We start from the raw sequence: 25,858 nt of genomic DNA on the forward strand, positions 1-25,858 counted from the left end.
CTCCCACTGCTCCCTTGTGTGTTGCATCAGCTGCTCCGGGGTTCGCTCTCTGTCGGGCTCCCAACAGTTAACCACGTTGGCCCAAAGATGTTCAGTGGGATTGCAATCGCATCCCTTGCTAGGCAACTCCAGAAGCTGCAAATTCTCCTGCTGGTTGAACCATTCCATCACTACCCTGGCTGTATGAATCTGGCAGTGATCGTGGAGGAAAACTATTGGGCCTGGTGGAAATGGAAAATTCCTATGTTCGAGGGATGGAAGGAAGATATTTTGCAGAATATCGATACACTTTTCTGCCGTAAACCTTCCCTCAATTCTTGTTACGTCGCCAACTCTGTGAATTGACATGTAACCCCACATATTGCAGCTGATGTGTCCGCTGCGTGCCTCTTTGCTAATGTTTTGATGGTCATACCTGAAAAATGCAATCCTAGGATATTAATTTTAGGATATCATCATCATCATCATTATTATTAATGGATACTGACAACGGGAATGCTAGAGAAGTAAATAACCAAAAAAATATTGCTAAGTGATGTAATATCGTTGCATAATAAGTATAAATCATAAACTGTATTCAATATTTAACTATAGAGAAACATTCCAAACATACTGATCATTACCGTGTCTTCAGCGCCAGGTCGGACACCCCCCAACCCCATCCCACACACTCTCTTCACACTTTTCACACTCTCAAAAGAGTGGCCAAGGAAAAAAACAGAGAGTACTACAACGTTTCAGCCATATGTTTCATATAAGTAACAAGTATAATGACCCAAATAGCAATTGATGCGGGTTTGTCCACAAAGCAATACTATCTAACGTAGGTAAAACAATACCTTGAGTTGTTTAGTCTCCACACATGGCGGCGTCCATGGTTATGGGAACAAAATGATTTTTCATTGGAAAAAACAACTCTTGACCAATAATGAAGGTCTTTGTCTACGTTTCCTTCAGCAAATGCAAGTCGAGCAGCGCAATGTTGATCAGTGAGGGTTTCCTTCTGGGCAGGAATTCTATGATGAATACCTGCCTCATGGAGACGTCTCCGCACGGTATCCACAGACACCTGTAGCTGCAGCTGCTGCCGAATGACCACTGCAGTTGTCAGGGGGGTTTCTTCTGCTGCTTGTCTAATCATGCCGTCCTGTTCAGCAGTTGTTACTCGGGAACGGGGCCTCCTCTCTGTGATCAAACGTTATGCTACTTATGCTGCTTCTACCTCACAAATATCACCTCCCGCGCCTCCCCCTCCAAAAAAAAAAAATAATATATATATTTTTTTTTCATTCATTCATTGCCAGATCCCATGTATCCCAAACGGGGTGGCCAAGGGCTTAAAGTTAATTGTTTTACATATATATATATATATATATATATATATATATATATATATATATATATATATATATATATATATATATATATATATCAGGCTATCTATCTATATACCTAGGCTGCTTCCCCCAAGTAAAGGGAGGTAGCCGAGACAGGACGACACACTCTCCATTTACTCATCCATTTAAACACATTCATTCACATCTTAGCCCCAAAGGGGAGAACGGACAGATCCTCACCGCACCACACCGCACAAGGGTCAACTGCGCAATGCAATCAGTGACATCCGCAGCAGGGCCCGACAGCAGAACTGGTTTAACCCTGCCACATCATAACATACCCATCCCCTTACCCGCACCTGACCTGACCTGACTAGCTGATCAGACCAAATGCGGGAGAATATCCCCTGAGGGCTGCGTCATCACTTATTTATTCACAATTTCTCTCCATTTATTTCTGTCACGCACAGCCACTCTTCCTTGCTCAACAGACATCCCTCTCGCATCCAGCGCTCTCTTCACACTGTCCATCCATCCTATTCGTGGTCTTCCTCTCAGCCTTACACCTCTCACATCAGATCTAGTTATCTTTTTCACCAATCGCTCATTATCCATTCTCTCCATATGCCCAAACCATCGCAACACCCTCTGCTCAACTCTACCAGCCATCTCCTGAACAACTCCAGTTCTCCTTCGCACTTCATCATTTCGCACCCGATCCATACGCGTCACTCCACACATACTCCTCAGACACCTCATCTCCATTACATTCAAACTTTTCCTCTCTGCTACACCCATATTCCATGTTTCAGCCCCATATAATGCAGTCGGTACCACAACACCCTCATACAGCCTTCTCTTTACATCCATTCTAAGCGAACGACATTTAAACACTTTTTTCATTCCTCCCAGCACCTTTCCTACTTCATTTATTCTAAACTTCACTTCTGCATCTATTCTTCCATCCACAGCAACATGTGACCCTAGATATTTAAAACAATCTACCTCCTCAAGCAACTCACAATTCAAAACTATATTCATCCCCCTACCATCTATCAACCTCGTACACTTCATCACTTTACTCTTATTTTCATTTACTTTCAAATTCCTCCTTTCACACACCCTTCCAAACTCCTCTGCCAACTGTCTCAATCTCTCCTCTGAATCAGTCACCAGTGCAGTATTATCTGCAAACAGCAGCTGCTTCAGATTCCAATCTCCACCATCAACATTTACCAGACTCAGACCACCTAAAACTCTTGCATTCACCTCCCTTACAACACCATCCATGTAAATATTAAACAACCAAGGTGACATCACACATCCCTGTCGCAGCCCCACTCTCACGGGAAACCAATCACTCACAGCATTTCCCACTCTTACACATGCTCTACTATTTACATAAAAACTTTTCACCCCTTTTAGTAACCTACCATCAAGTCCATACAATCTTAAAACAGTCCACAAAGCCTCCCTATCAATTCTATCATACGCTTTCTCTAAATCCATAAATGCCCAAAACACATCCTTGCCTTTCGCTAAATACTTTTCACACACTTGTCTCACAGCAAACACCTGATCAACGCATCCCCTCCCTCTCCTAAAGCCACACTGCTCATCACTAATCACTCCCTCTGTACCCTCTCTAACTCTCATAATTAACACTCTACCATAAATTTTACCTACAACACTCAACAGACTTATACCCCTAAAGCTAGTACATTCATACTTATCACCCTTGCCTTTATACAACGGGACCACACAAGCACTTGCCCAGTCAATTGGCACCATACCTTTCTCAAAGCACACATTCAACAATCTTACTAACCAGTCAACAATAGTCACTCCACCACCCTTCAGGCATTCCACAACACACCCATCTATACCTGCAGCTTTCCCTGTTTTCATCTCCTTTACTGCCTTCTCCACTTCCTCCTTCGTGATCAAAGAATCATTCAACTCTCCCAACACATTTATTCCTTGCACCCATCCGCCACAATCTCAGCCACCCTTTCCTCCTCTACATTTAATAATCTTTCAAAATACTCTGCCCGACTCATCCTTACTGCATCCATCTCAATTAACATCCTTCCATCCTCTGCTTTTACTCGTTCTTCCTTCCCAGGCTCTCCCTTTCACACCCTTTTCACCTCCTTCCAAAACATTTTCTTATTCTGTTGAAAATTCTCTGTCAGCCGCCTACCCCACCTCTCATCTGCTGTCACTTTAGCATCACGCACAGCCCTTCTCGCTCTATTCCTCTTTTCCTTATACCTTTCATATGACATCTCATCCTTCCTCTGCAGCCGCACTTTATATGCACGTCTCTTCTCGGCCACAGCCATACATACTTCCTCGCACCACCATTCACTTCCTTTTCATACACCACCACCCACACGTCTCACACCACACACCTCTTCTGCATGCCCCACCACAGCACTCTTAAACAACTGCCATTCCTCCTCCACGCTGCCATTTTCCCGATCTTTCACTGCGTTCCACTCATCTTTCAATTTCTCCTGATACTCTATCTTTTTCTCTCTTTTATCCAACTCACCTTCAAAACCTCCCTGCCACACCTAAACCTCCTAGCTCTCACCCATCTCTTACCTACTCTTAACTTTCCCTCCACCAGGTAGTGGTCAGACATACCTCCACCCTCCCCTCTTAGAACTCTCACATCCAACAATCTTCCTATTACATTCCTAGACACAACCACATAGTCCATCAAAGCTCTATCAACAACCCTTCCACTCTCCTGTGTCACCCATGTATACTTATAAATATCTTTCTTCTCAAACAGCGTATTCCCAATCACCATCTCCAGCTCAACACACATCGCTATCATTCGTTCCCCATTTTCATTTCTTCCAGGCACACCATGCATACCAACTACGCATTCAACTGCTACATTTCCCACTCTAGCATTCAGATCTCCCATCATTACCGCATTCACATTCGCTCCAAAACTCTGCAGACACTCATCAACATCATTCCAGAAAGACTCCCTCTCTTGTTCATCCCTTTCACTACCAGGCCCATATGCACTCACAAACACCCACAACTCACGTTCAAATTTCGCTTTCATCCACATCAGTCTCGATGACACCTCCTTCCATTCAATCACACACTGCTGTACTTCCGGACTCACTAACAAGGCCACACCTTCTCTTGCCCTTCCTCTATCAACACCTGACAATCTTCCATTCACACTTCCAAACATAGATTCCATCTTCCCTTTCATTTTCGTTTCACTCAAAGCTAACACATCCAACTTTCTTCTCACAAACATTCTCCCAATCTCCTCCCTTTTAGCCTCAATCGTACTACATCCACGCACATTCATAGACCCAATCTTCAGGGTACGGGGATAACTCCATCCCCCACCCCTTTCTCTGGCCTGTCTCTTTTTAGGAACTAAAAAACAGAGGAGGGGGTCCCTAGTCCCCTCACCCCGCCCCTTTTAGTCGCCTTTTACGACACGCAGGGAATACGGTGGGAGTATTCTTCCTAACACAACCTGGCCTCAGAGTAGTAGTACCACCCCATAATGCGGCCAGGTTGTGTCCCCCCCGCCACAGGGGGGGAACACCAGATCTTAGCAGCAGCATACTTATTTGTTGCAAGTCTGATTCACAGAAGAACCTGACAGAATGAAAGACAGGACCTGAATTACGAAATGTTTATAAGTACTGATTATTAAAAGAGGTTATGTGGTTTGAGTAGCGTTAGAGGTCATCAGAAAGGATCGCTTATTAAATAAAGTTCATACTTTCCCTCAAAGGATGAATATGCAGGCACCGATCCTTTAATTCATGAATATCGTCAATTAATATGCAACAACGAAATAACAACGTCTTATTTGAACACATTATTTTAACATTATTGTATTATGTTATAATACGTAGCTGTTAATGGTATTTAGTTAATTTATTACAACACAAACTTACCCGCGTCCCTCAGGTCTCCAGAGTCATTCCACCTTCTAATCCATTTCGCCACTGTAGTTGAGGAGAGTCCTAGGAGACTGGCGATATCTCTAATACGGTGGCCGGCTTCCCGTAGTGCGATGATCAGCCCACGTTGAGCAATGAGGTTCTCCTGTCTGTTCATGACGATATTCTGGCTAGAATGAATAAACTAGCTGCACCGGCAAGGTGAAAGAAAACTCGTTTCTTCAAGCAAGTGTGGTCTCATCTGAGCATGCTATGTGCGAGGCTTACAGCTCCCTCCTTTCTCTGACCTCAGATACGGGGATCCAGATAAGGTGATTAGATACGAGCGAAACGTAATCACAAAACTGAGGACAGTTAAAATGCGTTATATAAAGGCAATTATTATATAATGGCAAGTATTGAATCATATATATGTAGAGCATTTAGGTTAAACAATATTTGGGCTGTAATGATACCTTGAGGTTCGAAGATTTAAGCAACAACGTTCACTTCATGCGCCACTGTATCGAGGCTACAGTAGTAGTACTTCCTTGCTCAACAGACATCCTTCTCGCATCCAGCGCTCTCTTCACACTGTCCATCCATCCTATTCGTGGTCTTGCTCTCAGCCTTACACCTCTCACATCAGATCTAGTTATCTTTTTCACCAATCGCTCATTATCCATTCTCTCCATATGCCCAAACCATCGCAACACCCTCTGCTCAACTCTACCAGCCATCTCCCGAACAACTCCAATTCTCCTTCGCACTTCATCATTTCGCACTCGATCCGTACGCGTCACTCCATACATACTCCTCAGACACCTCATCTCCATTACATTCAAACTTTTCCTCTCTGCTACACCCATATTCCATGTTTCAGCCCCAGATAACGCAGTCGGTACCTCAACACCCTCATACAGCCTTCTCTTTACATCCATTCTAAGCGAACAACATCTAAACACATATTTCATACCTCCCAGCACCTTTCCTACTTCATTTTTTCTAAACTTCACTTCAGCGTCTATTCTTCAATCCACAGCAACATGTGACCCTAGATATTTAAAACTACCTCCTCAAGCAACTCGCAATTCAAAACTATATTCATCCCCCTACCATCTACCAACCTCGTACACTTCATCACTTTACTCTTATTCTCATTTACTTTCAATTTCCTCCTTTCATACCCCCTTCCAAACTCCTCTACGAACTGTCTCAATCTCTCCTCTGAATCAGTCACCAGTGCAGTATCATCTGCAAACAGCAGCTACTTCAGATTCCACTCTCCACCATCAACATTCACCAGACTCAGACCTCCACCTTAAACTCTTGCATTCACCTCCCTTACAAAACCATCCATGTAAATATTAAACAACCAAGGCGACATCACACATCCCTCTTGGAGCCCCACTTTCACCTGAAACCAATCACTCACAGCATTTTCCACTCTTACACACGCTCCACTACTTACATAACTTTTCACCCCTTTTAGTAACCTACCATCAAGTCCATACAATCTTAAAACAGTCCACAAAGCCTCCCTATCAATTCTATCATATGCCCAAAACACACCCTTGCCTTTCGCTAAATACTTTTCACATTTGTCTCACAGCAAACACCTGATCCACGCATCCCCTCCCTCTCTTAAAGCCAAATTGCTCATCACCAATCACTCCCTCTGTAGCCTATATAACTCTCATAATTATCACTACCATAAACCTTACCTACAACAATCAACAGACTTATACCCCTAAAGCTAGTACATTCATACTTATCACCCTTACCTTTATACAGCGAGACCACACAAGCACTTGCCCAGTCAATAGGCACCATATCTTTCACAAAGCACACATTCAGCAATCTTACTAACCAGTCAACAATAGTCACTCCACCACCCTTCAGGCATTCCACTGCACACCCATCCATACCTGCAGCTTTCCCTGTTTTCATCTCCTTTACTGCCTTCTCCACTTCCTCCTTCGTGATCAAAGAATCATTCAACTCTCCCAACACATTTATTCCTTGCACCCTTCCATTCGCCACAGTCTCAGCCACCCTTTCCTCCTCTACATTTAACAATCTTTCAAAATACTCTGCCCGACTCATCCTTACTGGATCCATCTCAATTAACATCCTTCCATCCTCTGCTTTTACTCGTTCTTCCTTCCAAGGCTCTCCCTTTCGCACCCTTTTCACCTCCTTCCATAACATTTTCTTATTCCGTTGAAAATTCTCTGTCAGCCGCCTACCCCGCCTCTCATCTGCTGCCATCACGCACAGCCCTTCTCGCCCTATTCCTCTTTTCCTTATAGCTTTCATATGACATCTCATCCTTCCTCTGCAGCCACACTTCATATGCAAGTCTTCTCAGCCACAGCCATACTTACTTCCTCGCACCATCATTCACTTCCTTTTCTTACACCACCACCCACACGTCTCACCACATACCTCATCTGCATGCGCCACCACAGCACTTAAACAACTGCCATTCCTCCTCCACACTGCCATTTTCCTGATCTTTCACTGCGTTCCACTTATCTTTCAATTTCTCCTGATACTCTATCTTTTTCTCTTATCCAACTCACTTTCAAAATCTCCCTCCCACACCAAACCCTCCTAGCTCTCACACATCTCTTACCTACTCTTAACTTTCACTCCACCCTCCCCTCTCAGAACTCTCACATCCAACAATCTTCCTATTACATTCCTAGACACAACCACAGAGTCCATCATTCTTCTACCAACAACCCTTCCACCCTTTTGTCTCACCCTTATAAATATCTTTCATCTCAAACAGCGTAATTCCAATCACCATCTCTCGCTCACCACTCATCGCTATCATTCGCTCCCCACTTTCATTTCTTCCAGGCACACCATGCATACCAACTACACCTTCAACTGCTACATTTCCAACTCTAGCATTCAGATCTCCCATCATTACCGCATTCACATTCGCTCTAAAACTCTGGAGACATCAACATCATTCCAGAAATACTTCCTCTCTTCATCCCTTTCACTACCAGGCCCATATGCACTCAAAAACACCCACCACTCACGTTCAAATTTCGCCTTCACCCACATCAGTCTCGATGACATCTTCCATTCAATCACACACTGTTGTACTTCCAGACTCAGTAACAAGGCCTTCCTGTATCAACACCTGACAATCTTCCATTCACACATCCCTTTCATCTTCGTTTCACTCAAAGCTAACACATCCAACTTTCTTCTCATAAACATTCTCCCAATCTCCTCTGTTTTACCCTCAATTGTGCTACATCCATGCACATTCATAGACCCAATCTCAGGGTAAGGGGATAACTCCATACCCCATCCCTTTCTCTGGCCTGTCTCTTTTTAGGAACTAAAAAACAGAGGGCGTCCATTGTCCCCGCACCCCTCCCCTTTTAGTCGCCTTTTACGACACGCAGGGAATTCGGTGGCATTATTTTCCTAACACAACATGGCCGCAGAGTAGTTGTACTACCCCATAGTGCGGCCAGATTGTGTCCCCCCGCTACTTGGGGGGGGGGATTCAATGAGAAAAAATGCTGATGAACAGAAATTAATACAAAAAAGTTTAAACACAATCGCAATACCATGATATATATCACTAATTCTCATCGCTGACATACAGTGAATGACACCTACTTAAAAAAATGAAGGCTGGGGGAACACTGGGTGATATGGAGAAAGTTTGGATTCTTTACGTTAGGACTACGATCATGTGTATTTTTCATTTTTGATTATTCTTTCAAGGTACCGAGATGTATAATTGATTATATAACTCTATTCCTCATCTCCGTAAAATAAAATGAATGACAGCTACTCTACCAAAAAAAAAAAATGAAGATTGAAGGAACACCGATTGAACTAACACTGTCGTCTGGGGATTATTTGGTGCTTTACGGTAGGAAAAGTGTTACTTTTATTTTCATTTATAAAATATCGTGTTAAATTAAAAGCAACCGATTTAGGAGTAATTCCAAACTATTATACTGGACTGATAATAAAAACCGCATAATTGAGTGCGAAAACGCTAAACATAATACTTACACAAATATACTCTAAATAACATAAGAAACCTTCCAAAGTGTATCGGATTTTCAGAAAAATATTTCTTGTAGAAAAAATCAGAAAAAAAAATAGTAACACTAAATGAGGTAACACGTGGGATGAAACTGATTCGCAGGTAAGGAAGGCTGGTATTTTAGGGTTCGGAGGCACATTTTCTTACGCAAAATCTCTCCAAACTATCACTCGTGAGTAGTAATACTGATCATCTTTTGACGCTAACGAAAAAAAAAATACGAGAAAGAATAAACTACCATAACACGCACATATATAATTAATTACCACTTATAACATTGTCATCGTACACATATGGTGAATGAGAGCTACTAAAATGAAGTTTTAAGGGACTCAATGAACTGTATTAATGTCGTCAGGAAACTGGATTTTTTACGTAAGGAAGAAGGTCATTTGCGTTATTCATTTCATTTCCACTGGTACTTTCAAGATTTAAAAATGGTACCTCATTACAGTAAAAATCAGGCTTTAGGAGACGTTCATAACGATTACACTGGAGTGATCCTAAAAACAGCAGAATTTCGATCGAAAACAATATATAATAAACGAAAAATTTACTTCAAATTTGTTGGGAAACCTTTCCAAGTATATCTAGAATTCAGAAAATATTTCTGAGGGTGAGAAAATTCCGACTGGAAAAAAAAAAAATTGTATGAAGGCTAAACTAGGCAACATTTGGGATGAAACTGATTCACAGGTAAAGATGGCTGGCACTTGAGGTTTTCAAGCCTAACGTTTCGTTTCATTAGACGTGTAAACAACTTGGAAATCCAGAGATAAAAAAAAGAATGCTAATTGTGAACTAATTACTGCCTATAGTAATACGACTGTGGGTAGTTCAAAATTATTTCCTGGATTGATGACTTTATAAACAAATTTTGGGGCGACATCGTTAAATATGCACCCAATATGTACTCAAAATTCGTTTTGTAACTCACCCAACTACTTCCAATGCCCCGATGACACTTCTTAGGGCGAAAAAAAAAGTCATTTATGGAACACAGAACATAAAATTGATTAACACGTATAGAGAGCTGGGATCTGAGGTGTATAACAAGAAGATTCAATTGATAAATGGTCACGGAAAAAAAGCGAGAAAAATCTTTTTTTTTTTTTTTATCTGCCGTTGTAGCTCTTTAAAATTGCATTGAGCCTCCTGATTGAATGTGAGAAAAATGAAGAATATTTGCAGTTTATGAAGATTCGTGTTAGACTAGTAGGCAGATTTCCTTAGGTGTAGTCAACAAAACTTCCACGTGGACAATCTAGTCGCAGGATATGGTTGTGGCATTAGAGCGCTCGTGTGTATGTGTGTGATCGTGTGTACAGTCGTCAGCACAAATTCGCTGCAAGCCTGTTCGCGTGATGTGGTAGTTTCGTCTGGCAACAGTGTATTCGATCTAGTTGCCACACAGTCTTTTGTACACTTTAGAGACGTGTTTATAAGTATTAGTACTAAAAATCGTCCAGAATGCAACATTCTTTATATATGATCAGCACAAAAATGTGCAGAAGACGACAGATGAATGTTATGGAATGAAACTCTCGCTCTCTTCCCCGTACCCCTCTCGATGACCCTCCCCAGCCTACCTCTCACCTCACCTCGCTCTCCCTCTCTCCCTGCCCTGTCTACCTTATATTTTCCACGGCGCTAAACTACGCAATGAATAGCACTCTTCTCTGTTTCTTGTGTATTCCTGTAGCCTTTTTGTTACTTGATATTCAGGAGCTTCTTGCCATGCAAGTCTTTTCTCACAATCTCTACTTCAAACATGATGCGACAGTTCGAAACATTATGGTCTGATACTGCTTAATGAATAGGTGAACAGTGAAGAATGGGAACATTTTCCCTGAAAAGAGAGACATATAGGAGGGATGGGAACAAAGGTTTCTTTAATTCCGCCTACTGAAGTAATAGCCACCGACTGCCAGGCTCACTCAAACGAACACCAGTAAATAATACATCACAAGAGCGAGACCTCAATGTTCCTTTATCTCCCGGCTGTTGGCAGTGACAAAAGATTGTGAAAATAAAGACAACTGAAATAAAACAAGTGGGAAAGAGACGGGGAGAGAAAGGATGAGACGAACAGGAAGGAATAATGATAATAAAACTTGGATATAGTTGGTAGTACGGCGAGCAAATGGGAATAGGGCAGGTTGGGTTTAGCAAAAAATCAAGAGATAACTCTGACGCGCCAATCAGGTTAGAGCCGTGGATAAATGAATGAAGGTAGACAAGGTGGGGAGAGGAGAAAGTGAAGAGGCATGAACGTGGATGGGGGTAGGAGGGAGAGGGAGGGATGGGTGGACATTAGAAGAAGTAAGGGGGAGAGAGAGAGGAGGAGAGTTTAGACAGTTATAATGAGGAATATCAGAGTTTTACGCTCATTCGCCGTTCCATAACATTTCTTTAGGCGGTCTCTATTACCACCTCTTAAAAACACGTCTTTCAAGTGCATAAAAGTCTTTGTGGCAACTAGTTCCCTTACACTGTTGCCAGACAAAAGGACACATCACACGAGAAGGCTTGCAGCTAATTTATGCTGATGACTGTACAGTTGCGAGCAGATGACTCGAGGCCACCTAGTCCACCAACATGTTGGTGTTTTATCTGGTAACAGTGGTAGCTGTGAACCTGACCGAGATTCAGTCGGCTGTTCAGACAACACAAACGCATTGATAATTTGGTAATGTTCAGTTCTAACTGGTCTCCGATCAGTATCATGCAAGTAAACATATGTCATACACATGGTAGTTATATTTATAACCATAGTATTACAGCTCAGGCATCCAAATAGTAGTACATCCATTCATGCGAGACACACGGGTATCGGTAGTGATTTATTTGGTTCGACTGTTGTAGTGAACCAAATAACTTTTACCAGTTTTCAAGAGATGCCGTAGCTTTCTCAGCTTCCCCGCAACCTAGCAGTATTATAACAAAAATGCTGTCATGTCAGCCATCCCTCACCGTGAACCTCACTTTCGTCGAAGTCTAAATCCGAAGCAGGTGGGAGAGTTATAGGTTCACACGACAGTTAGACGGAACAGGGGGAGGGGTGTGTGGGAGTTATAAGGAGTGTGGTGGGTGAGGAAGGGAGGGACGAGGTGGGACGTCAGATGGGAGGAGGAGGAGGGAGGGGGCAGGCTGTTGGCTGCGGTATTAAACGTATATGTGATTAACGGTTATAATAAGCTTGTTTTGACATATGCAACCAATGTTTGTTTAATATTCGAGTGGTAAAGTCGAACGATTACTCTATAAATATTTATCATCATGAACGGGCCAATTGGTTCCACCTTCATGCCCCTCCCCATATGTGGCGTCACGTGGTGCCTACGTCACAAACCAAGGTGGTGATGGAGCAGCACGCTCGGGATATCCGTGTGTCTCACATGAATGAACGCAGCACTATTTGGATGCCACTATTGTAATACTATGGTTATAAATATATCTACCATGTGTACGACACGATAATCATTATCAGTATAATACGTTTACATGCATGATATTGATTGGAGACAAGTTAGAACTGCACATTGACAATTTATCACTGGGTTTGTTTCGCCCGAACGGCCGACTGAATCTCGGTCAAGTTCACAGCTACCACTGTTGCCAGATTAAACACCAACATGTTGGTGGCCTAGGTGGCCTCGAGTCATCTGCTCGCAACTGTACATGTCCGAGAATTTTTCGAAACGCCAATATTATGTGATTTTTGTATTATGGTGTGATGTTGGCTAATAAATACTGTGTGATTAGGATAATGAGCTGTGAACTATTCTATTTATAAAACTTGATTAGTATAAAATAATCTAGTCTTTAATTTTTCTCTTCTCTAATAGTATGAACCACAATACAGAAACAGTAACAAGTTCACCCACAAATGGGGCGATGTAGGGGGAAGGTTAAAGTGTGGGAGTGAGCGAGGGCTTGGCAAGTGAAGGGAAAGGAGATGAAGCAGGGTCACGTCGTTTACTCCAACAGTTATACATTCTTTGCCATTACAGTATATTTATTAAGGTGTCTGATATCGTATAACCTAAATAATAATAAACCTGTTTGTTTTTTTATTATTTATTATTGTAGACGACTTTTAATCACACCAAACATAGGATACCTCATCTTTCGTTAACGTGCAGCCTGCTCCACCACCTCGACTCTCTCTCTCTCTCTCTCTCTCTCTCTCTCTCTCTCTCAACTCGTCAGCTGCCTATCAGTAGACACACACATTATCAGTTTGTGCTGATGAACATTATAATTTATTACTGTCAAAACACGTGCAATACATTCCCGGATCACCGTACGGATTACGCTAGCCAATAAACAATACTTACGTGCATAGGCTACGTTTCAGTAATAGTCTTGAGGTAGTCATACAGTGATGTAAATGTTTTAGGTAATCATGTGTTCCATGGCTGATACCAATCCCGATAGTTACTCTAGTGCGTTATAGTGTCACTGTAGAGGTTAATCCTGATCCTCAAGTTATGTCAATAATTAAAATTAACATACTGATCGACAACCATTTTTTTTCAGAAATACAAGCAGCCTATTATGAACTCCCAGAACATATTACGGAGCATATTGTGGGAGTATTGCAGCTGACACACACCAGACATATTTCCTGTCCGTTTGTTTCAGTATTGCCAGCCTGACAGTGCAGTGTTAATAAACATATTAATATTACAACTCTATGCATATTTTCAGTTGGAACAAATGATATCGTAAAAGGATTTAATTCAGTACATAGAATGACAAATACAGTGTGTGTGTGTGTGTGTGTGTGTGTCAGAGGGAGAGAGAGAAAGAAAGAGTCTAGGTGGTGGAGCAGGCTTCACGATAACGATAGAGGGGGTATCCTATTTTTGGTGTAATTAAAAGGGTGTAATCAGTTGCCTATGATAATAAATAGTAAAACAAATAGCTTTAGTATTGTTTCGGATACAGGACATCATTGACACCTTAATAAATATACTGTAATGGCAAAGAATTTATAACTAGGAGTAAACGACGTGACCCCACTTCATCCCCATTCCTTCACCTGCCAAGCTCCCGCTCTCTCCCATACTTTCCCCTTTCCCCTACATCTGGCCATTTGTGGGTGAACTTGCACACTGTTTCTGAACCGCAACCCAACTTGTATCGTGGTTCACGCTACCAGAAAAGAGAGAAATCATTAAATATAAATCAGACTTTATAAATAGCATCGTGCCCAGCTCATTATCCCAATCGCACAATATTTATTAGCCAATATCACACGATAAAACAACGGCTACATAATAATACAGTACGGCAAAGATGATGAGGCCTGGCGATTCGAAAATCTCTCGGGCATGTATACACGAACATGCACACCCGCGCTGTCGCCACGTTAACCATATCCCGCGACTAGGTGGTACAGATGGAACCCGTGTCAACTGTACAATCTCTCAAAACTGCGATAACTCGTGAAAAGGAATACTGATGAGCTTTTTACCCTCAAGAAAATAAAATAAAAATACGGGAAGATGAACTATATGAGCTTTTTGGACATTTTCCGAAAGGAAGAGGGTCATTTACTTATTTTTGTGGTTCTATTTTTGATATATAAATTGGTACGTCTTGTTACACTAAAAGCATCTGTTTATATATTGATCATAAAACTCCTCACCCTGCCCTTGGGTGGGAAAGGAGGTCCGGATGATGATGATGATGATCATAAAACCCGATAATTGCGGGCGAGGACAATAAATATGAATTTTCCACAAATGTACTAAAAATTTTTGAAATTCTCAATTTCTTAAAAAAAGAAAAAATTCCTGTGGGTGAAAAACTCTGACTAGGAAAAAAAAAAAGTAACAAAACTAAATTAGGTAACACCTGGGATTAAATTGATTCACAGGCGAAGGTTAGCACGGGGGTTTTAAACAGAAAAAATTACGTTCCAAAGACATGTAAACAATTTGGAAATTCAGATATGAGGAAAGGGGTGCAAATTGTTAAGTAATTACGGCTGATAGTACACGATTGGTGGAAGTTCAAAACTAACTACATTGATACCTGTATAAACATATTTTGAAGCGAAATTGTTAAACATGAACCTTCCACAAATGTATTCAAAATTCGATTTTAAACATCCAGTTGCTTCCAATACTCAGATGATATTTTTGATAACGAAAAAAATAATCACTGGAAACATATAAGATGACATCGATTCACATAAAAGAGAGGTGGCATCTTGTTTAAGAACAAGAAGATTCAACTAATGAACTGGTCACAAACACAAGCGAAAACTTTGGAAAAGAGAGATTTTCTTTGTTTGTCAGCAGTAACGGCACTTTAAAATTGCAACGGGCCTTGTGATTTAGTGTAAAAAAAAAAAAAAGATTTGCACATCTTAGACCATACGTAAAATCTGTCAAAACTATGATAACTCGAGAGAATGAATATTTATGAACTTTCACTAAGAAATTAACACGAGAATGTCGCATTCATAATTAAGTACCATTTATGACTTTCTCATCGTAGACCTACAATTAATGACAGCTACAGAAAAATGAAGGTTAAAGGAACACTGAATGAACTTTATTGATGTCGTCTGGAGACTACTTGGAGATTTTTACGAGAGTAATTTTTTACTTTTATTTTCATCTTTATGGATATTTTCATGATAAAAAAATAGTACAAGTTTTGATAAGGTATAAGCATCGGCTTTAGGAGTGATTCAAAACTATCACAATGGAGTGATCCTAAAAACCGTCTAATCAGGGGCGAGAACAATATGTGTGCATCTTCCACAAATGTACTCAATTTTGTGAAACATAACCACTCGTATCTGAAATTCAGAAGACACTGAGGGTAAAAAAAAAAAAAAAAACCGTGGGCGAGAAATATCAGTAACAAGGCTGAGTGAGGTAACACGTGATATGAAATTGATTCACATATAAGGAAGGCTGCCAAGTGAAGATTTTAAATCTAAAGAGAACCTCTTCTCTATGGAAATTCAGAGATAAAAAGGTTATTATTTATATATGTATATAACTACGGCTTTGAAGTAGAATCTTGAGCCTCCTGATCAACTTAAAAAAATGGAATATTTCACCGCTATGACGATTCATTTGATATCATTATCCATATTTGTCATAGGAAAATCACCCCCAAAGCCAATTAATCGTTTAAAAGGAAATTTAGCTATTGATTATCTGATATAAAGAATAGGGAAAATTAAATACATAGCTGTTCTGAGATATACAATATATTAACATTATTTTGTTCCTCATATACGCATTTTTCTTGTTTGTGATAAAAAAAAAAAAAAAAACATCGCTAGAGCATCGACCTGCTATGTTAGGTATTTTGTGCTGGGGTAGCCTGGATTTTTAATTTAGGAAGAGTATTTTTTTTTTAATTCATCTTAACCAGTGATAAAACGATGTGCCAATTGTGAACTAGTTGCGGTTGAACGTATACGATTGGTGGTAGTTCAAATTTATTTTACAGGAGTGATGGGTGTACAAGCATCTTTGGGAGAAATCTCTTCATATGCGTCTTCCACAAACGAATACAAAATTGTAAACACACGTAATTACTTCCAGTAATCACGTGACACTTCTGAAGGTTAAAAAAAAAGTCACTTAGAAAACATATAAAAAGAAATCGTTTCACACGTAAAGACAACTATCATCTAAGGTGTTTAAGAACAAGACGTACCAGTTGATGTGGGAGTCACAGAAACGAGCGAGAAATATTGAATGAGAAAATATTTCTTCTTTAATTACAGCTGTATCATTTTAAAATTGCATCGAGCATCTTGGATGAATCTAAAAAGAAAAAATATATATTTGCACATTATGAAGAGTCCCTACAGACCATAAGCAACATTCCCTTGGTTAAATCTCTGAAAACTCATAACGCGTGAGAAGGATGAGCTTTTTGTTTCACAAAAATTAATGTCCCGAGATTATATTTCTATTCCTCATCTCCGTAGATGACAGCTACTAAAAAAATGAATATTGAAGGAACACCGACTGAACTGTATTACTTTCGTCTGGAGATTTTTTGGATTTTGACGTTAGGAAGAGCTTCATTTGTGACTTTTATTAGTAGTACAATACAGGAAGGACGTTGCCCAGTGAGTTGTTCTTCTAATGGTCAGCCTTTAGGTGTACAGTACACAAGATCAGCTGAGGCGAAAATAAACACTGGCTCCTTAAAGTTCACTGTATTTTCCAAATAATTCCACTTAATGCTTTTCAACTTCACTGTTCTCACAAGCACTCAAGCTATACACACTTTACTGATTGCAGTTACACTTAATGCTTAACAAAACTTCACAGTACACTTAATGCTTGCTAACACTTCACTTATTACACAGGTACTGAAAATAATTTTCTCTGACAGTAATTACACTTAATACACTTCACTATCTTCTCAAGTTCCAATGATATACAAACTTCAATAACCCGTCACTGTTTTCCACCGTTTTCGCAAGTACCAAAAATATACAATCTTCACAGACAGTAATTATACAATGCTTGCAAAGCAATTCTCCACAAACTGCACCAAAACCGACTGCACTTCACTCACACAACTGAAACCCGACTAAAAACTTCAAACCGACGGACTCACTAATCTCTTCCCCATCCTTATATAAGCTTGTATTGTTCTAGAAACGTCCACTTCGACATTCTAGGACATACTGTCTTGCATCAGCCCCTAGCAACAACACTTACCAAGTTCGAGACATCAAAACATGCCGGAGTTTTCCTACATTACATAGCACTAAATCATTTACCATGAGAACAAGCAATCACTTAAATAAAACATTATAAAGAGAAAGAGCACCAAAGTAAATGAATGTTTAACTCACCAGCAAACTGGCAACTCTGTCGACTCGTAAAGAAACTTACGGCACCAGAAACGTCTCGAAGGTACGAGACTACCTAACTGGAAAATCCCCCTTCATAACAGTACTTTCAGGATAAAAAATAGTAGTGTTAAGGTAAAAGCAACCACGTTAGGAGTCATTCCAACCTATTATGATAAAAAAAAAAAAAAAAAAATGAGTGCGACGACACTAAATATAAAACTTTCACAATCACAAATGTAATATAAATTTGTTGGGAAAACTTTCCAATTATACCAAAATTTCAGAATACTTTTCTGATGTTGAAAACATCTCGACTTGGAAACAAATCAGTAACAATGATGAACAAGGAAAACCTGGAATAGAACTGCTTCACAGTTAAAGAAGGTGGGTATTTGTACGTTTTACACATAAAGATTTTCGTTTCATTAAAGACTTCTAAACGATTGGGAAATGCAGAATTAAATATATATATATATATATATATATATATATATATATATATATATATATAGATATATATATATATATATATATATATATATATTGTTACGGAACAGAGAAAGATAATGTACACTTTAAGTGAGAATACGATGAGTCACTACTGTCCCGTAAAGTTCCAGGTTCAAAACAAAAGAGTTAGGTAAAATTACAAGTTAAAGTTTAATGCTCAAACTAACAACAAAACATTCAGAACTCATAAGGATAATGTAATGGTAAATAAACAGGTTAAATATATGGTTAACTGCAATAGCCTCTATTAACACGAAATTAGCAAGAGTAAATTTATCTAAGTCAGCCCTGATAAAATGAGATACCAGATAATACTCAGTGAATGCCAGATAAATAATTACAGATACAAACTATTATCAAAAATGACTGACATAAAGAACCCTACATGAATTACAAAAACTTCACTAGGCCTACAAATTAAACTTATGCTATACAGTACAAGAAGAAATGCAATAACAGTAATACTCAAATTACACACAGCTGCTAGATGTTTGGAGATTTCTTGAGCACTCACAATAATAATATCTGTACAGGGGAGGACAGAGATGTGAACAAAATGAGGAGCAGATCTAAGTGGCAATGATGCAGAGACTGAGCTCATTATATAGGAGCCAGGAGAGCTTGATACAACTTGTAATAAGGACGCGCAAATGAAGCCATGGGGACATAGAGTTGACAATCCCGCTCTGGACAACAGAGAGAACGACTTACTCTACTATAACGGTAGAAGGGGGGGACTGAGGCAGAACACGCTCGTGATCAAACATGCAGCAACTGTGCGTTAAAATTACACAAAGGATGATGAAATCATAGGCTATGTAACACCTCCCCACAAAGAAAAAGAAATTTACAAAGGAAATTTCTTATTACTCTAAAACAATCTGTATATGGCATTACAGACCATCCAAAGGTCTTTCCTAATGTTACAAAAATGAGATCTCCCTGGCACGTTCAGTCATAGGTACTTGCCAGTATCCCTTTAACAAATCAAACTTACTTATGTACCTAGCCTTTCCGATCTTGTCTATGCAATCTTCCACGCGAGGGAGAGGGTAAGTGTCTGTTTTAGTTATCTGATTAACACGTCTGTAGTCGATGCAAAGCCGCTGTGACCCACCTGGCTTAGGGACCAGAGTGACAGGAGAACTCCACTCGCTCTGACAGGGCTCAATCATCTTGTGGTCCAACAGGTAGCCAAGCTCCTTCTGGATGAGAGGAACTTTCACTGGGTTCACACGGTAAGGAGGCAGTTTAATTGGCTTTGCGTCTCCAAGCTCAACATCATGCATCAACACAGTAGTTCTTCCTGGAGTGGCACGGAACACTTGCGGGTACTCCTGCAGTAATGCCGAAAACTCCTGCCTTTCCTTGGGAGGTAGATGAGAAAGCTTAGTCTGGAGATCATTCATGATATCAGGATTCTTCCCCAAACTATCACTCAGGCTCATACTGCATGGGAGAGCTTCACTTGTAGACTCGGGTGGAACAGCTACAGTGCAGACTGGATTATTTTCGTCCCGCCTGTGATATAACTTTAGCATGTTGATGTGACTTAGTTGCTTGCTCTTTCTACGATCTGGTGTGGCGATGACATAGCTGACATCACTGAGTTTCTTCTCCACGAAATAAGGGCCACTAAACTTGGCTTGAAGAGGTTGCCCATGAACTGGTAGCAGAATCAAAACCTGATCTCCTGGCTGAAAGTGGCGTAACCTGGACTTCTTGTCATACCAAGTCTTCATCTTCTCCTGAGCAGCTCCTAAATTCTCTCTCGCCAGCTGTAAAGCAGTGGACAGCCGTTCTTTGAACTTCATCATATACTCCAGCAGGTTGACGTCATCTTCCTCCGACAGCCAGCATTCCTTGAGTAACTTAAGGGGTCCTCTTACTTCATGGCCAAACAGTAGTTCAAAAGGTGAGAAGCCCAGTGATTCATTTGGAGATTCTCGCTGCAAACACAACTAATGGAAGACCTTTATCCCAGTCTTTCTGATGTTCCAAACAGTATTTCTTGAGCATCGATTTGAGTGTTTGATGATATCTCTCCAACGCTCCTTGGGTCTGGGGATGGTAAGCTGAAGACGTGATCTGGGTGATGCCCAACTCTTTCAGAGACTGTTTGAAAACGTTTGACATGAAATTACTTCCCCGGTCTGACTGTACCTCCTTAGGCAGACCAAACTTTGTGAAGAACCCCAGCATTTCCTTAACCACGTTCTTTGCTGAGATGTTTCTAAGTGGAATGGCTTCAGGATAACGAGTAGCCATGTCAATCATGGTCAACACATAAGAAAATCCTGAAGAAGTCTTAGGAAGAGGGCCCACAATATCCACCAACACACGGGTGAAAGGCGCCTCAAAAGGAGGAATGGGAACTAGAGGTGCAACCTTTTCGGTCTGATTACACTTCCCCACAACTTGACAGGTGTGACAAGACTTACAATACCAGGAAACATCCCTGAAGATACCTGGCCAGTAGAAGTGTTTCAAAATGCGTGCCACAGTCTTCCTCACTCCAAGGTGTCCTGCCAAACTGGAATCATGAGCCACTCTAATGATATCCTGCCTACAAACACGAGGGATGACAACTTGATGTACAACCTCCCATTCACAGTCGGCTGATGCTGTTGGGGGTCTCCACTTCCTCATAAGTACTCCTGACTTTACATAATAACAAGTAGAAGCACCGGCTGACTCTTCCTCACTGCAAGCAGAGTTAGCTAGACCTTTCAACTCAGGGTCAGCAACCTGCAACTCAACCAACTCTTGACGAGACAAATTATCAACACTACGGGGGTACTGCCTCATCTGGTGAGTGGTCCAAATTAGCAAGAAAAGTGTCAGCTAGGATAACATCATCATCATCATTATCCTCTAAATCACCAGTAACTTTAGACTTAGCCCTAGTGACAGCACATGCAGGGAACACATCAGGGACATCACAATCCTGGGACGCAGCCACTGGCTCACTAGACAACTGAGGAGCTGGACACACTTGACTTCCACCAATATCATTTCCAAGTAAGAAAGTTACACCTGACATTGGGAGTGTCTCAACCAACCCAACCATAACGGAACCATTAACAAAACCAGACTCTAAATTCACTCTGCACAGAGGGACAGAGAAGTAATTATTCCCTACACCTTGTAAGATTACAGTTTCATCAGAGGAATTAACATTAGAGCCTAGAACACTGGTCAGCATAAGGGATTGGCAAGCACCTGTATCACGATATATTTTAACTGATTTCCTGTCATTACTGTCCAGAGGACTGACAAAACCATCAGACAGGAAATTAGCACATGAACTCTTGAGAGTGTCACCCACGTTACTGCTCAAAAGAGGAGCTCCATCATGAGAATTTAAGTTACCCCTCAAAGCAGGTTCAGTTAACTCAGTTAAAGAATTCTGGGAACTCTCAAGAGTGGACACTAGACCAATTGACTGAATATTTAAAGACTCCTTTTTGTTCACATCATGCTGTCTCCTGAAACATCTCTCCGTAGTATGACCAAGCTTACTACAATAAGTACATTTACTTTTCTGAAATCTAGAGGTGAAGCTGGTATTTACTTCCTGAGAAACATCATCCTTATTCTCTTTCCTGTTACCTGTACTCTGAGTAGAGGCAACGTACTTACTCTCAGCTTTCCTTTTTCTCTAGAATATCTCTTGTGAGTGAGAACATACTCATCAGCTAAAACTGCAGCATCAGACAAATTATCTATTCTTTTCTCATCAAGATATAGGCTTACATCTTTACTAATACACCTTTTGAAATCCTCCAGCAAAATCATCTGCTTAAATTTACCAAAATCAGAATCCACATTCTTAGAATTTAACCACTGCTCTAACAAATCTTCTTTGATTCTTGCATACTCAACATGGGATTGCTTATCTTGCTTGTAAGTTGTCCTAAATTTTACTCTATAAGCTTCAGGAACAAGCTCATAGGCCTTAAGAATCAAGCTCTTTACTACATCATAATTATCAGACTGATCCTGAGGCAAAGATGCATAAGTTACTTGAGCTTTACCGGTGAGAACAGTTTGAAGGAGTACTGGCCAATACTCCTTAGGCCAATTAAAACCTGTAGCTACCCTCTCAAACAACTGAAAATACTTTGTTAAGTCAGATTCATTAAAAGGAGGGACAAGTTTAACATTTTTAGCCACATCAAAATCATCAGAGCTAGATGATCCAGTTCCACCTTGTTTCATGCGATACTCATGGTCTGCCTGAATCCTGGCAAGTTCAACTTGTGCGTGAAACTCAGCCTCCTTAGCACGGGCCTCCTGCAGGGCTAGCTGTAATTTAGCTAATTCAATCTGCGTTTGCTCATTTGGAGGAGTTACATTAAACAAGCTTTCATTAATCATGGCAACAATTTGATCTTTAGACTGATGAGAGCGAACAACAAATCCCAATTGTTGAGCAACAATCTTAAGTTCATTCTTTGTTCTGTTTTCTATATCACACACTGTTTGCACATTTGACAAAAAATCTTTGGCTTCATCAAGTGTAGAAATAGTAGCCATCATGAATATATCACAGTCACAAAATATCAAACAATATCCTTATGATAATATCCTGAATATCCTGATATGAGGTCGCCAAATTTATGTTACGGAAGAGAGAAAGATAATGTACACTTTAAGTGAGAATACGAAGAGTCACTACTGTCCCGTAAAGTTCCAGGTTCAAAACAAAAGAGTTAGGTAAAATTACAAGTTAAAGTTTAATGCTCAAACTAACAACAAAACATTAAGAACTCATAAGGATAATGTAATGGCAAATAAACAGGTTAAATATATGGTTAACTGCAATAGCCTCTATTAACACGAAATTAGCAAGAGTAAATTTATCTAAGTCAGCCCTGATAAAATGAGATACCAGATAATACTCAGTGAATGCCAGATAAATAATTACAGATACAAACTATTATCAAAAATGACTGACATAAAGAACCCTACATGAATTACAAAAACTTCACTAGGCCTACAAATTAAACTTATGCTATACAGTACAAGAAAAAATGCAATAACAGTAATACTGAAAATTACACACAGCTGCTAGATGTTTGGAGATTTCTTGAGCACTCACAATAATAATATCTGTACAGGGGAGGACAGAGATGTGAACAAAATGAGGAGCAGATCTAAGTGGCAATGATGCAGAGACTGAGCTCATTATATAGGAGCCAGGAGAGCTTGATACAACTTGTAATAAGGACGCGCAAATGAAGCCATGGGGACATAGAGTTGACAATCCCGCTCTGGACAACAGAGAGAACGACTTACTCTACTATAACGGTAGAAGGGGGGGACTGAGGCAGAACACGCTCGTGATCAAACATGCAGCAACTGTGCGTCAAAATTACACAAAGGATGATGAAATCATAGGCTATGTAACAATATATATATATATATATATATATATATATATATATATATATATATATATATATATATATATATATATATATATATATATGAGCGAATGAGAAGACAAGTGTTGGATGCAAGGGTGTGGAGAGGGTGGGGGAATGGAGTCTCGGACCATCACTTAGTGATGGCCAAGGTAGAGCTGCAAAGAAAGTGGTTGAGGAGACGAAGGGGAAGACAGGAGGAAGCAGCTCCTGTGAGAAGAGTGGATAAATTGCTAGTGAGAAAATGACAGAGTATAAGAGCATAGTGGAAGAAAGACTGGGAAGGTATGAGCTAGAGCAGATGGAAGGGGTGGAAGATGTATGTAAGATATTCACGGAAGAGATAAGCGCAGCGTGTGAGGCGGTTTGTGGAGTGAGGAGGAGATGCAAGGGTGTGCAAGGGACAGCATGGTGGAATGATGAGGTGAAACGAGCTGTGGAACAAAAGAAGAAGGCATATGGTGAATGGTTGGCGAGTAGAGGTAGGGGAGAAGATGAGAGAGAGAAGAGAGAGGTATATGTGAGCAGGAGAAGGGAGGTTAAGAGACTGGTGAAGGAGAGTAAGAAGAAAGTGGATGAAGAGTTTGGGAGGAATCTGAGTATGAAATGGAGGGAGAGTAAGAAATTGTTTTGGAAGGAGGTAAAGAAAGTAAGGCATTGTGAAAGGGGAAATAGTAGGGGAGTGAAAGATAGGAATAATAGATTGTTGGTGGAGAAGAGAGAGAAATTGAGGAGATGGAAGGAGCACTTTGAGCATTTGTTGAATGTAGAGAGTGAGAGCAGTGTAAGTATAAGTGGTTGGGGAATGGCTGGGAGAAGAAGAGATGAGAGGAGGGAGGAAGAGATCAGTAGGTCGGAAGTAGTGGAAGCGATGAAGAAGATTAAGCTGGGAAAGGCCCCAGGAATTGATGGAGTGTGTGGTGAAATGCTTAGGTATGGGGGTGAGATTGTTGTGGAGTGGATATGGAAGTTGTGTAGATTGGCTTGGGAAGAGGGAAGGGTTCCAGAGGACTGGAAATCAGGTATAATTGTTCCTATGTACAAAGGAAAAGGGGAGAGAGAAGTATGTGGTAACCATAGGGGTATTTGCCTTCTTAGTGTGACTGGTAAAATATATGGTAGAATACTCATTGATAAGGTTAGGCATATGACAGAGGAGCTAGTTGGAGAAGAACAAGGGGGATTTAGGAAGGGAAAAGGGTGTGTAGATCAGATATTTGTTCTAAGATGTTTAGTGGAGAAGTATCTAGAGAAGGGAAGGAAAGTGTATGCTGCCTTCATGGACTTGGAGAAAGCTTATGACAGAATACATAGGCAATGTATGTGGAAGGTATTAAGAATATATGGAGTGGAGGGGAAATTGTTGAGTGCTGTGAAGAGTATATACGAGGGAGCTAGGGCTACGGTGCGAGTGGATGTTGAGCTGAGTGAGTTCTTTGATCTCAATGTGGGACTGAAACAGGGGTGTGTGATGTCTCCATGGCTGTTTAATATATATATGGATGTGGATGGGGTTGTAAAGGAGGTGCAAGGTAGGGCAGTGGATGTGGGGGTGGCCCTGATGAATGAGGGTGAGATTTGGAAGCTTCCGGTGTTGCTGTTTGCTGATGATACAGTATTGTTGAGGGAAGATGAATAGGAGTTGCAAGGTTTGGTGAATGAATTTGGGACAGCTGAAAGTTAATGTAAACAAAAGTAAAGTT

The 25,858-nt window shown here is 40.6% G+C and overlaps 1 protein-coding gene across 1 annotated transcript; it reads right to left on the minus strand.

Annotated features, from left to right (window-relative positions):
* Positions 1–320: 320 nt before the first annotated feature.
* Positions 321–5,450, minus strand: LOC145408192 (uncharacterized). The gene is made up of 3 exons (XM_080278947.1): positions 5,288–5,450; positions 1,030–1,185; positions 321–415 (listed from the first exon to the last, which is right to left on the minus strand). The coding sequence occupies exons 1-3, from the start codon at positions 5,448–5,450 to the stop codon at positions 321–323; spliced, it is 414 nt and encodes a 137-aa protein (XP_080135073.1).
* Between the last annotated feature and the right edge of the window lie 20,408 nt (positions 5,451–25,858).

Source organism: Coenobita brevimanus, chromosome 76 (assembly GCF_032717465.1).
Source record: "Coenobita brevimanus isolate Jiangsu-jjx chromosome 76, ASM3271746v2, whole genome shotgun sequence".
NCBI lineage: Eukaryota > Metazoa > Arthropoda > Malacostraca > Decapoda > Coenobitidae > Coenobita > Coenobita brevimanus.

What these genes read in the sequence shown, in the direction of transcription:
- LOC145408192 (XM_080278947.1), bottom strand. Translation starts at nt 5,450, where the DNA reads ATGAACAGACAGGAGAACCTCATTGCTCAACGTGGGCTGATCATCGCA. An exon ending in TGGAGACCTGAGGGACGCGG is followed by an intron (nt 1,186 to 5,287) that starts GTAAGTTTGTGT and finishes GTTTGATCACAG; the next exon opens with AGAGGAGGCCCCGTTCCCGA. An exon ending in GAGACGTCTCCATGAGGCAG is followed by an intron (nt 416 to 1,029) that starts GTATTCATCATA and finishes TGCATTTTTCAG; the next exon opens with GTATGACCATCAAAACATTA.